Source organism: Myxocyprinus asiaticus, chromosome 31 (assembly GCF_019703515.2).
Source record: "Myxocyprinus asiaticus isolate MX2 ecotype Aquarium Trade chromosome 31, UBuf_Myxa_2, whole genome shotgun sequence".
Lineage (NCBI taxonomy): Eukaryota > Metazoa > Chordata > Actinopteri > Cypriniformes > Catostomidae > Myxocyprinus > Myxocyprinus asiaticus.
This window is the reverse complement of record NC_059374.1, coordinates 33687862-33702424: the sequence shown is the minus strand read 5'-3', so window position 1 is coordinate 33702424 and position 14563 is coordinate 33687862. Positions and strand designations below refer to the sequence as shown.

General features: G+C 38.5%; 1 protein-coding gene across 1 annotated transcript in view; it reads left to right on the top strand.

Moving 5' to 3' along the window:
- The window catches only part of LOC127422243 (neurobeachin-like), a 382851-nt gene that overhangs the window by 218834 nt on the left and 149454 nt on the right, over positions 1-14563 (top strand). Inside the window, exons 34-36 of the mRNA XM_051665603.1 lie at positions 4763-4827; positions 8160-8268; positions 11886-12052. Of these exons, the coding sequence (XP_051521563.1) occupies positions 4763-4827; positions 8160-8268; positions 11886-12052 (341 nt within the window). The remainder of the gene's footprint in view (positions 1-4762; positions 4828-8159; positions 8269-11885; positions 12053-14563) is intronic.

The following is a 14563-nucleotide window of genomic DNA, read 5'->3' as shown; positions in this document are numbered from 1 at the left end:
GAAAACTTAATTCTGGCCATGATAGAAAGGTGTCAGAACACACAGCGCATCACAGCTTGTTGCGTATGGGGCTGCGTAGCCACAGACCGGTCAGAGTGCCCATGCTGACCCCTGTCCATTGCTGAAAGTGCCTACAATGGGCACGTGAGAATCAGAAATGGAAAATGGAGCAATAGAAGAAGGTGGCCTGGTCTGATGAATCACGTTTTCTTTTAGATCATGTGGACGGCCGGGTGCGTGTGTGTCGTTTACCTGGGGAAGAGATGGCAGCAGGATGCACCATGGGAAGAAGGCAGGCCGGCGGAGGCAGTGTGATGCTCTGGGCAATGTTCTGCTGGGAATCCTTGGGTCCTGGCATTCATGTGGATGTTACTTTGACACGTACCACCTACCTAAATATTGTTGTAGACCACGTACACCCCTTCATGGCAATGGTATTCCCTGATGGCAGTTGCCTCTTTCAGCAAGATAATGCACCCTGCCACACTGCAAAAGTTGTTCAGGAATGGTTTGAGGAACGTGAAAAAGAGTTCAAGGAGTTGACTTGGCCTTCAAATTCCCCAGATCTCAATCTGAATGAGCATCTATGGGATGTGCTTGACAAGTCTGATCCATGGAGGCCCCACCTCGCATCTTACAGGACTTATGTGTCCTTCACAAAGAAGAATCTGCCTGATTCCAGCCTTGCTGAAGCACCCCCAGATCATAGCCAATCCTCCACCTAATTTCACAGTGGGTGTGAGACACTGGCTTAAAGGCCTCTCCAGGTCTCCGTTTAACCAATTGATGACCAGGTGGAGGATCAGTGATGATCTGAGGGTCTTCAGCAAGGCTGGAATTGGGCAAATTTGTCTTTGTGAAGGATGCATGAATCAAGCCACGTACAAGGTTATCCTGGAAGAAAACTTGCTTTCTACTGCTCTGATAATGTTCCCCAACTCTGAGGATTGTTTTTACCAGCAGGACAATGCTCCATGCCACACAGCCAGGTCAATCAAGTTGTGGAAGGAGGACCACCGGATCAAGACCCTGTCATGGCCAGCCCAATCTCCAGACCTGAACCCCATTGAAAACCTCTGGAATGTGATCTGGAAGAGAAAGATGGATGGCCGCAAGCTATCAAAGAAAGCTGAGCTGCTTGAATTTTTGCGCCAGCAGTTGCATAAAGTCACCCAACATCAATGTGAAAGACTGGTGGAGAGCATGCCAAGACGCATTAAAGCTGTGATTGAAAATCAGTGTTATTCCACCAAATATTGATTTCTGAACTCTCCCTAAGTTAAAACATTAGTATTGTGTTTTTAAAAAGTAAATCTGAATGGGGGTCCTGGGTAGCTCAGTGGTAAAAGATGCTGGCTACCACCCCTGGAGCTCGCTAGCTCACTAGTTCAAATCCCAGGGTGTGCTGAGTAACTCCAGCCAGGGCTCCAAAGCAACCAAATTGGCCCAGTTGCTAGGGTGGGTAGAGTCACATGGGGTAACCTCCTCATGGTTGCTGTAATGTGGTTCGTTCTCAGTGGGGCGTGTGGTGAGTTGTGCATGGATGCCATGGTGGATGGCATGAAGCCTCCACACATGCTATGTCTCCGTGGCAACACACACATCAAACTACATGATAAGATGCGTGGGTTGGCAGTCTCAGACGCAGAGGCAGCTGGGATTCATCCTCCGGCACCCGGATTGAGGCAAATCACTATGTGACCATGAGGACTTAAAAGTGCATTGGAAATTGGGCATTCCAAATTGGGTGAAAAAAAACAATACATGAACTTGTTTTCTTTGCATTATTCGAGGTCTGAAAACACGCCATCTTTTTTGTTATTTTGACCAATTGTAATTTTCTGCAAATAAATGCTCTAAATGCCGATATTTTTATTTGGAATGTGGGAGAAATGTTGTCAGTACTTTATAGAATAAAATAAAATGTTAATTTTACTCAAACACATTCCTATAAATAGTAAATCCAGAGAAACTGATAATTTTGCAGTGGTTTTCCAGAGCTGTATGTGTGTATGTATGTATGCATACACACATATATATATATATATATATATATATATATATATATATATATATATATATACATACACACACACACACTACCGGTCAAAAGTTTTGAAACACTCATTCTTTATATATTATTATTATTATTATTATTATTATTAATTATTATTTCTTTTTTTTCTTTTTTTCACATTTTAGAATAATAGTAAAGTCATCAAAACTATGGAATAACATGGGAACTATGGAACTATGGGAATTATGCTGTGACTAAACAAAATCCAAAATAAATAAAACTGTGTTATATTTTAGCATCTTCAGAGTAGTCACCCTTTGCCTAGAATTTGCAGACATGTACTCTTGACATTTTCTCAACCAACTTCTTGAGTTATCACCCTGGGATGCTTTTTAAACAGTATTGAAGGAGTTCTCATCTATGTTGGGCACTTATTGGCTGCTTTTCTTTATTATTTGATCCAAGTCATCAATTTCTAAAACTTTTTTTTTTTAATTATTATTATACAATTTTAGTTTTATAATGAAATAAATTAATTTGTTGGCACAATTATATTTTTGTCTACAAAACTAATTTCAAACATTTAATCATACACCTTCAGATTAAAAGATTTTTAAGATCATGAGAAACATTTCAGTCAAGTGTTTCAAAACTTTTGTCCGGTAGTTTATATATATGTATATATATATATATATATATATATATATATATATATATATATATATATATATATATATATATATATATATATACACATATACACTCACTGAGCACTTTAGTAGGAACACTATGGTTCTAATATTGTGCCCGACATGGTCTTCTGCTGTTGTAGCCTATCCAATTCAAGGTTTGACCTGTTGTGCATTCTGAGATGCTATTCTGCTCACTACAATTGTACAGAGTGGTTATCTGAATTACCGTAGCCTTTCTGGCAGCTTGAACCAGTCTGGCCATTCTCCGTTGACCTCTCTCATCCACAAGTTGTTTCTATCCGCAGAATTTCCGCTCACTGGATATTTCTGGCACCATTCTGAGTAACTATAGAGATTGTTGTGCGTAAAAATCCCAGGAGATCAGCATTTACAGAAATACTCAAACCAGCCTGTCTGGCACCAACAATTATGCCATGATCAAAATCATTGAGATCACATTTTCCCCATTCTGATGGTTGATGTGAACATTAACTGAAGCTCCTGACCCGTATCTGAATGATGTTTTGCATAGCACTGCTGCCACACGATTGGCTGATTAGATAATTGCATGAATAAGTAGGTGTACAGGTATTCCTAATAAAGTGGTCAGTAAGTGTATATTTATATAAACACTTCTCCTTAAATATGTTTTTTATTTGATTTTTGTTTTTTGGCATAAGTTATTTTATTTTATTGTTATTTATTTTTTAAATAGTAATATGAGATTTTCAGCTGTGCTCTGCGGCTTAATACTGTACCTGAAAATAGCTTATACGTTACTAGACAAAACCTCCAAAATGCATTGTTTAATCAATCTATGTGGCATACAGCAAGAGACGCCGCATTTCTAAGATTTCCCAGTCATCACTGAGGGCATCGTTCATACCAATGCCTTGGCATCCCAGCAGCTCTCCTCTCACCCTGATCCCTCACCCGCAGGCCCACGCTTTTCTTTTGCCCTCTTTCCTTTTGAACTCTAACCCTTCTCATGCTCTTCCCCCCCTAACTTGTACCTTTGAGAGCAAACAGTAGAACCAGGGAGAATTTCCCATAGTGAGCAGCAAGACTCCCAAACTATATTTTAATCATCTCCAGACCCATGTTGTGTGTGAGAGAGACAGAGAAAGAGGGAGAATTAGGATGAGGGAGGGCCTGAATCATTCCCTAAGGCTCAGCAATGTTCCAGGCGAGGTGAGCGGGCTGGTCTCAAGACGGAGGTCTTTGGTGATCTGTCACTGGTTGCTCACAGGGAGGAAATGTCTGTGTTTAAGAGGCAAGAGGATACAGTTTCATTCTGCAATTACATCTCCTGTGTTTACGCATCTGTTCACAGAGGAAGAAAAGATGCTTGCACACGCACAGGGCCGAGTTCCAGGCTTTTATGACTTTGGCTCTCAATTGCAGATCTGTGACCTCAAAGGCATCTTTGCTTGCTCAAATACATAGCAATCCAATTAGCTGTGATCACTATTGCTAGATGTTTTATTTAGGCTTAACATCAGACTATATGAGAGATAATTCTAAATGCCATGGGTTTTTATTTGAATAAATATTATCATCCAGATGTTTTTTGTATGTATTATTCTTCAATCCATTTTTCCCTGAAGAATTATTTGGATTTTTCATTGATTAATACTAGGGCTGTCAAAGTTAACACTTTAATCAGTAATTGGTAAAACACCGGCTAAAAGCATTTATGGCTAATTTATTTATAATCAAATCCAGATGTGACTTTAAATGACCTTTACAAGCAAAACATTCTGTCGATAGTATTAATATCAATGAGAAGACCAATAGAATATAATTGACACATTTTGTTTCTTTACAAAGATAAGAAACTCAGAAAATTAATATTGAATGCATTATATTATGAAAGGATAAAATATGTATTAAGAGGTTCTCAGTAAATTCAAAATTAGATTTATAGCAATTAATTATTTTTCATTTACAGTACATTTATGCCTTGGGCAGGCGCATATATCCAAAGCGACTTGCAGTTCAGTGCAATCACCACAATCCATTAATGAAATGCAAATGTTTCTGTTTCTTTCAGGAGTGGCAGAACTCCATACAGAAGAACGCTGGCCTGGCTTTCATTGAGCTTATCAATGAGGGAAGGTAGTATATCACATCTACTCCTGAAATGGCATCAAAAACTTACAGATCACTGTATACTTGTGTCAATTCATGCCTGTTATCTGCTGCTGGTCTGCTCGGCAGTCTAGTTACCATGGCACCTCTGAGCAGGCAGACTAGAGAACAGGGTGGAGACTAGATTAGCCCCTAAGCCTCTTGTCCTTTAATGTAGGCAGAGTTTGTATGTGGGTATTTGTGTGTGTTTGGTGTTGGTGGTGAACAGAGTGTAAAATATGCTGAGACAGGCATGCTAAGAGTGAGTTGGTATATAAACCCTGACACACTTCCTGCCCAGTGTGTGTATCCTTTTTTAATAATCTCAGTCTTTCTGTCTTTTCTTCACTCTTCCTAATTCATTATCTATATGTTCATTTACTTTGCTTCCTATAGTTATTTTTATACTTCCAATCCTACAGAATGATTAAATGTGTGTGTTTAGATACTTAGCTATAGTTTGGGGAAATAATTGTTAAGATAAATCTAACCTTCCTCTAGGAGTGTTCGGGGAGATTCTTTGTTTTTTTTTTGTTTTGTTTTTTTATCCCCCCCCCCCTTTTTCTCCTAATTTGCAATGCCCAATTCCCACTACTTAGTAGGTCCTCGTGGTGGCACGGTTACTCACCTCAGTCTGTGTGGCGGAGGACAAGTCTCAGTTGCCTCCGCTTCTGAGACAGTCAGTCCGCGCTTCTTATCACGAGAGAAACACTAATCGCGACCACGAGGAGGTTACCCCATGTGACTCTACCCTCCCTAGCAACCGGGCCAATTTGGTTGCTTAGGAGACCTGGCTGGAGTCACTCAGCACACCCTGGATTCGAACTCACAACTCCAGGGGTGGTAGTCAGCATCAGTACTCGCTGAGCTACCCAGACCCCGTTCAGGGACATGCTTAAATGGAAAATCAATTCATAAACACAGAAAATCGTTTTTTTTTTTTTTTAAATGCAAAACCTTTTTGTTTTGGGGTAGTCTCTAGTCATAACAAACTTTGTATAAAAACAAAACTCTATTTAGATGTGTACATAACTAGTTATAATTTAGGCACATAAGTGTCCTCAAAAGTGAACTAAATCTGTCAAAACCTTCCATATGTATATTTTAATTCTAACAATGCAAAAACTTTTCTTTTAGGATCCGCTGACCCATCTGTACACACACACACACACATTCAGAGTCTGAGTCAGCAGAGATGGTTGCTGTCCAGGGTGCTGGCACATCAGTCATTCACCCAGTTGCACATTTATGGCAGGGCACCTGTCCTGCATGCCTGTCTGTATATCTCTCCACCTGTCTGTCTGTCCATCTCACTACCTGTCTGTCTGGCTTTATCTCTACCTGTCTGTCTGTCTGCCTCCGCATCTGAGACCGTCAACCTGTGCATCTTATCACGTGGCTTGTTGAGCATGTTGCCATGGAGAAATAGCGTGTGTGGAGACTTCACGCCATCCACCGCGGCATCCACACTCAACTCACCACACGCCCCACCGAGAACGAACCACATTATAGTGACCACGAGGAGGTTACCCATGTGACTCTACCCTCCCTAGCAACCGGGCCAATTTGGTTGCTTAGGAGACACTCAGCACACCCTGGGATTCGAACTAGCGAACTAATAAACTTCAGGGGTGGTTGCCAACGTTTTTACCACTCTGCTACCCAGGCCCCCTTGTCTATCTCTCTTTCTATCTGTCTGTCTCTCTTCATCTCTACCTGTCTGTCTCTCTACTGGTCTGTTTTTCTGTCTTTCTACATGTCTGTCTACCTGTCTGTCTGTCTATCTACCTCTCTCTCTCTCTCTCTCTCTCTCTGTTTGTCTGTCTATCTATCTACCTATTGGTCTGTCTGTCTCCATACCCATCTGCCTTTCTTTCTCTCTACTTGTCTGTCTATCTACTTGTCTTTCTGCCTGTCTTGCACACTACCTGTCTGTTTGTTGGTCCATCTACCTGTCTCTCTGTCTGTCTGCTTGTGTATCTACCAGTCTGCCTGTATCTCTGTTTGTCTTTATGTTTCTCTACCTGCATGTTTGTCTCTCTAGCTGTTTTTGTGAGTGGCCTTTGTTCCCAGTCCCTCATGAGTGGCTACTAAATCACTGAATAGTTTATTTAAACAGTTTAATGAGACTAATGTTTTGTTTGGCTCAATGATCCCAACGTCTGTAATGCTCTAATAACAAGCCTAAATAGCAGTGTAAGGGGGGTTAGAGGGAAAGGAGGAGGCGAGAACCGGCTTGACAACTTAAATAATAATTTAATGAACAACTTAACCAAGAACACACAAACATAACCACACATAGGGCAGCTGCCTGTAATTCTCTCTCTCTCGAACTGTCGTCCCCGGCCACATTTATCCCTCGTGCGCCCCATCAGGCTGATTGGGGACCGGGCGTGCGTCATTCCAGCCCGGCCCCGCCCTTCTCGGCTCTACAAGCAGGTATTAAAGTACTATGTAAAAACTTTCCCATGACTGGTGGTTGGGTGATATTTTGCATGTGAAGGCAGGAACTTTTAGCCTTGAGTGTTTATTCAAAAGTCCATTGCAGTTTATTAAGTTTACACTTGGTTGTTACTGTAGAGTGGTAGGTTTTAAGTAGGCATCTGTGATTTATGAAGATTGATGAACGTCACCATTTAGGATGTATGTAGGGCCCTGTCTTATAGTTTGGGATACTCTGTTTTGGTTTTCTCGCACACCCATATAAGTCATCAAACCCACAACCATTTTATAGGAAAACTATAAATATTCATTAAGCTATAAATATTTTTCGGTGGCTTTTTAACGTTTTCTGCATTTTATACATTGCAAATGCAGTACTGTGTTTCAACATCTATGCTAAATTTAAAAGAGTAAAGACATGCCCTAGATTCATTTCTGAATGTAAGGCATGAAAAGAGGCTGTTTACTGTTTTTCTTTTTCTTTTTTTTTTTCACTCTGTGCTCCGAATGTTATTTATTGCTCGTTAGTACAAGCAAGCACATTTGAATGCCGTTTTGAATTGTTGCCCCTCTCTGGGGCGGCAAGGGGACATTATGCTCAATATCACACTCTACCGGAACTCAAAGGCTCTGGTTAATTAAAACAAAGCTGAATTAATCTTGTGAAAAATGGCAATTAACACAAAATAGCGTAGATACCATAAAAGATAAATGATTTAGTTTTCAATAAGGCTTTCAAAGAGCGAATTGTGAAATGTCTGTTGGTCTTTGTGTGTCTGGAGACTGATGTGAACCAGAATGCCATTACATTTTTATCCCAGTTGAAAGAGATAAAAGTAGTTATTATCTTTTTTTTTATTTATTTTTTATTTTTTTAGACTTCTTTGTCATGCCATGAAGGATCACATTGTTCGAGTGGCCAATGAAGCAGAATTTATCCTCAACAGACAACGAGCCGAAGATGCCCACAAGCATGCAGAGTTTGAGGTAGATGGTTTTCAAAAATCAGTGACCTTTTTTTTCCACATGTTTTCACTTTATATATCCCCAAGGGAAAATTTGGGATTCTGATATTTTACTGCAATACAACTCAGTAAATGAACTACCAAACTGGATCAAGTAGCAAGATATACTGAAACACAAGACAGATAATTATGAATCCCAGATCACAACTCTAGTCCCACTCTGAACCTAAATGAATCCCAAAAAATCTAAACAGAAACTTTTTTTTTCTTCTTTTTATTTAATTTTATCTGATATAGCACATGGGACACAGAGGAAACTGTGAGAAAATCTCTAGTAAACCCAACAGAGGGGGTGGCCCATAATCCTCTGCTCATTTCTCCAAATGGGGATTAATCCACAAATATTAACTCAGTACAGAGAAATTTAAAAATTCTAAACTAAATAATGCTCTGCAAATTAAGGAACTTAGAGAGTCTTAAGAGATGGTGTTTATGTCCATTCTTTAAACTATTAGCTTTTCTCAATCTAAAGCTAAGAATGGGTCTTTACATACGCATTAGTGGATTTGTGTTATTACGAAAAGATTACAATGTTTCGGCTACAGTCCTGCTACATTTTTATACAATGTAGCTCATACACTTGTGTTTTTTAAACTCCTTTGCAAAATGAATGAAAAAGTTTGTACAAAATACAACTTGTGAGTGCAAAGTAGCTTATAGATTTGGGGATCAGTTCTATACACCAAGTTATGTTGTTTGTATTTAACAACTAGTTTATAAAATTAACTTTCTTTCAATTTTTATTTTACTTTTTTTTTTTATTTCTTACATTTTAATGTAATTTTTGTTTATTTTGTTTATTTTTATTTATTATTATTTTTCTTTCTTTTATTTATTTATTTATTACTTTTTGTAATGAAGGTTACAGAAAGATTACCAATTCATACAGTGCCCCCAAAAAGTATTTGGACATGCTCAACTCACCAAGTGCCCCACTGAGAACGAACCACATTAAAGCAACCACGAGGAGGTTACCCCATGTGACTCTACCCTCCCTAGCAACCAGGCCAATTTGGTTGCTTAGGAGACCTGGCTGGAGTCACTCAGCATGCCCTGGGATTCAAACTAGTGAACTAGTGAACTTAAGGGTTGGTAGCCAGCATCTTTACTACTGAGCTACCCAGGCCCCCTAGAACTACACTTTTCTTTGCCATTTTTGCAATTACTTTTAACCAACTGTTCATAAGGTCCATGTGTAGTTTTTCACCTTAAATGGATAGTTCACCCAAAAATGAAAATTCTCTCATCATTACTTAATCTAATGCCATCCCAGATGTGTATGGTTTTATTTCTTCTTCTGAACACTAACCATTTCAGCACTATAGGTCCATACAATGCAAGTGAATGGTGGCCAGAACTTTGAAGGTCTAAAAAGCACATAAAGTCAGTATAAAAGTAATCCACACGTCTCCAGTGGTTAAAGCCATATCTTCAGAAGGGATATGATAGGTGTGGCTGAGAAACAGATAAATGTTTAAGTCCTTTTTAACATAAATTCTCCTCCCTGCCCAGTAGGTGGAGATATGCACAAAGAATGTGAATTTCCAAAAACAAAAGAAGAAAAAAGTGAAAGTGGAGATTTATAGTAAAAAGGACTTAAATATTGATATGTTTCTTACCCACACCTAACATATCGCTTCTGAAGACATGGATTAAACCACTGGAGCCGTATTGATTACTTTTATGCTGTCTTTATGTGATTTTAGGACCTTTATAGTTCTGGTCACCATTTAATTGTATTGTATGGACAGAGATATTTTTCTAAAAATCTTTGTTTGTGTTCAGCAGAAGAAAGTCATACACATCTTGGGATGGCATGAGGGTGAGTAAACGATGAGAGAATTTAAATTTTTGGGTGAACTATGCCTTTAACTATGGATATGTTACACTAAGTTTGACAACCCAAAAGTGTCTAAATACTTACAGTAATTCTGAACAATGCAGCTATTGTTTCATTTTAATACCTAACAAATCTATTTATGCTAAACATTTTGCTTGAAAAGTGCACTTGTACTATCTTTCTTTAAAAAAAATTACACTGTTAAATATTTTCTATATTTGCATATATTTGTATATTGTACTGTATATTATGTGTGACTTAAGCATCTACATACTTTTTTAGGGCCACTTTATAATGCAATATAAATTAATTATACACAGCAACATTAAATGTAAAGATAAATGCTGTGCAGAAACAACCTATCAGTATTATTTTGACAATGATTCAGTGGCGATTTAAATGTAAATCAAGGTGTAGCAGGACTTACTGTGAAATGTTTCATCATGTTTGAATGAGTGGAACTATGGGGGCCACATATATGACATCAGTTTGTGGTATACACACACTTTTTCACACAAACACACACCAGTACATGTTGCGATGGAGTGACGAGTTTCTTATCTGGAATGTGCAGCCTGTCTGAGTCTGTTTTATATACTGCTCTTGAAGATCCTTGACCTACTAGATAAAAACCAGCAGGCACTAGATAGGGATGTCACCAGCAAATGCAAGGCATCTTGGTGCCACTCCATCCATCCATCCCATCCATCAGAGAAGGATGGCTCACATGCTTCACGTTCCTCCTCTACTTTATTACCTCTGTCTGCAGATTAAAGATTCCGTAAGCAGATAAGATATTTTTACAATTAAGCTGGTGTCACTTCCAACCCTCATATCGCCCCTTGAAGTGATAAATAACGTTTGATATTTGTCAGCGTGGCATGTGGTAAGGCAAGATGACACTGGAAGATTGAGTTATCGGCCCTTTGAAGAATATGTTGAGGTATAATATCTGACAGAATTCAAATATAAAGAAGGAAATTCAATTACCCCCCACCCCCCACCCCCCATATTCCACTGCACCCCACCGGCTTGTGTTCGCAAATTAGATTTTGAATATTAGCAAGAGATCCCCCCTGGGGTCCAAGTGGGAAGACAATCTTATTGTAGTGTGGAAGATAAAGTCAGACGGGTTGCTTCACATCACCTTTAGTCTGAGAGGCCTCACAGTCTCATGAGGAGTCTGGACTTTTCACACGATGGTCTTTAGCTTCTTTCTGTGAACAAAGTCAGTACGTTTAAAAGTTCAATTTCAGTAGGTTCAAAACAATAATTAGTCTTTTTAAAATGTCATATAAACGCTTAAGTCCAACAAAAAAAGGTACCAGTCTGACTTTTTATTTCTTTGCTAATATGATGCAAAAGGTTAACCGGAAAACATCTATGTCACTCTGTCAGATGATGTCCTTCCTTCAAATATTCGTTTACGCACTGTGTCGTGTATACTTGGACAGACAACTGTAACAGTCTCTGTAACTTAACATGGTTCCATTTTATGGAGGCATTGTATGAAAGCTGCACAAGCAAGTTCCACTGACCTTCGTTTGGCAATAACGAAAGATTAAATTCTGTTGTTCAGCTTCAAGTTGTTGGTAATGGGGCTTTGAATCATCAGTGTTGATTCATGCAGTAGCATCATTCTGTCTTTCAATATACAGATTAATTTGACATTTGCAATAGATTTTTTCCACATCGTTGACTCCCTCTCCATCTCTTTCTTTCATCCATATTTCTGTCAGTCCAACTGTACACAGTACGCAGCAGACAGGAAAGAGGAGGAGATGATGTGTGATCACCTGATTAGTGCTGCCAAGCACCGTGATCATGTGACAGCCAATCAGCTTAAACAGAAGATCCTTAACATCCTCACCAATAAACACGGAGCCTGGGGCACAGTAGCACAGAGGTACAGCTTTGTGAATGTGTGTATATGTTAATGAGTGTCTTTCTTTGTGCATGTGTTTGTTATACCATGTACATTGGGGCTCAAAATCTGAGTAGACATTGAAAATCTGGGTTTCAAAATGTCATTTAAAGGAACAGTTCACCCAAAAATGAAAATTTGCTGAATTTACTAACCCTCAGGCCATCCAAGATGTATCTGAGTTTCTTTCTTCATCAAAACAGAATTTAAGACTTTTAAGTTTTCATTTCAGGCCTCCTCCTCTAAACAATGCTAGTGAATGTACTCCATTTTTTGATGGTCTAAAATGCATATTTAGGGTGCATCAAAATAATCCACACAACTCCAGTCGACAAATAAAGTTCTTCTGAACGCAAACGATTCCTGACTCCTCCTGCACGTGACCTTACCAACGAGCTCACGTCATCCCTCTCATGAGTCCACGTCACTGATATGTACGGAAGCGAACATTTGTAGTTAAAAAGTTTATAAGTATTGTTTGATTTCTCAAAATAATCAATCGTTTGGGTTCAGAAGAACTTTATTTGTCGACTGGAGTCGTGTGGATTATTTTGATGCACCCTAAATATGCATTTTGGACCGTCAAAAAATGGAATACATTCACTTGCATTGTTTAGAGGAGGAGGACTGAAATGAAATCCTAAAAATTTTAAATTCTGTTTTGATGAAGAAAGAAAATCAGATACATCTTGGATGGCCTGAGGGTGAATAAATTATCAGCAAATTTTCATTTTTGGGTGAACTATTCCTTTAAGCCTGGAAATAAAGAGACAATCAAAGCTAATTTTTTCAATGTTGAAATTTTTTCTCCTATCCCATATTAATATGTAAAGAGAACTATAAGTAAACCATTCATAGTTTGATTTCCAAAAAAAAAAAAAAAAAAAGTGTAAATACTGTGGCTTTGTAGCACTTTCCAAAATTGCCCTGTTTGTTTGAGTAACTCGCTCAGATTGACTCATCAGCATTGGCTCAACCAGTGGCGTGAGTTTGGGGCAGGACAATTTTTTTTTTGTGTGTTCGGAAATCTGTTGGAACACAACATTCATTTTTGTAATTCCGTTTGATAACGCTTGTGCTGCAGAAATTACACACTCCAGCTTTAAAGAAACATTATGATGTGAAATGAATAAGAAAGATTCTGCATTATTTTAGGTCACTAATCAAATAAGCAAATTTGTGACATTGATCATATTAACTCCTTTATGCTATAGCTCAGATTTTCTTGCTTTTCTTGAAGCACACAAGATGGATCATCAGGCCAGCTTGAGAGAATGCTGTCATTAAAGCAAAAGGAAAACATACCAAATACTAAAAAATTCGGAAATTAATGTTTTTTATTTTTATTTTTATTTTATTTTTTATTCAAATTTTTGATCAAATTGTTATGCTGATATTATAATTTGTAATAAAAAACGTATTTACTTAGAAAAATGCAAAACAAAAGCATTTTCTCATTCTGACTTTTGAACCCCGCTGTGTCTCTGTGATGGTCTGTGTACATTCTGCTCAGGCCAAGTATTACACTATTACCTTTGTGACACAAACACACACACACACACACCAAGGGCTCGAATGTGACTCCTATTTAATGTCATTTTCTTGCTCTCCACCGGGGTCAGGCTGCAGGTCAGCAAACTCGATTACCACACCAGGCCACTAAATCCTCTGAGACAGATCACTGCTGGTCAGGCTGTATGTGTGTATGTGTGTGTGTGTATGTGTGTGTGTTTGTGTGTGTCTGGTCCAGACATACACATCGGTTCAGCCTCTCAGTCACACAGTGAAACACCTGGCAGTTGTTACAGTGGTCTCAAGGGCCCTGTTTAAAAAAATACTGACTTGAGTTCTGTTTCCCACCAAACACACACAAATAGAATCCTAGATCCTTGTGTCTGTCTAGTAACATTCTTTTCGATACAAAAACAATAAAGACAGGCTAAATATTATTTATAAAAATGTCATAATTGCTCAATGCAATAAATACATTTTGTTTGGGTCTCACCTGTAGGTTTACTTCCAATAAATTTTATGAATTAAAGCCAAACCTTCTGTTCCATGGAATATTGGATGACTGGATTAAGAATCTCTCTACCATCACTGGCCGACAGCCAAAAAACCCACTTACATAAATGTGCACACACAAACACACATTGTAGGTACAAATCCTGATTTTCCTTCCAAATTGGCTTGATTTGCAAAAACAGTGGCTGTGGTTTTCTTATTAAATTTGTAAAATACACTGCAGATGGTTAAAGGTCCATTATGGCATAATGTTTACTGGAGCCAATAAGAAACCTACACCAGTGTGCATTGCTTGAGTGCAAATAGAGAACATTGCTCAGCTGCTGATCCCATTGATTGTGCTTCTTTTATCAGATCTGATGAAGCCAAAAGCTTTACCATAATTTGCATTTGCCTGACCTATTTTTTTTTTTTTACATTAGCTATGCTATAACTGTACAAAACTGTACAACATTCATAACCAGGATT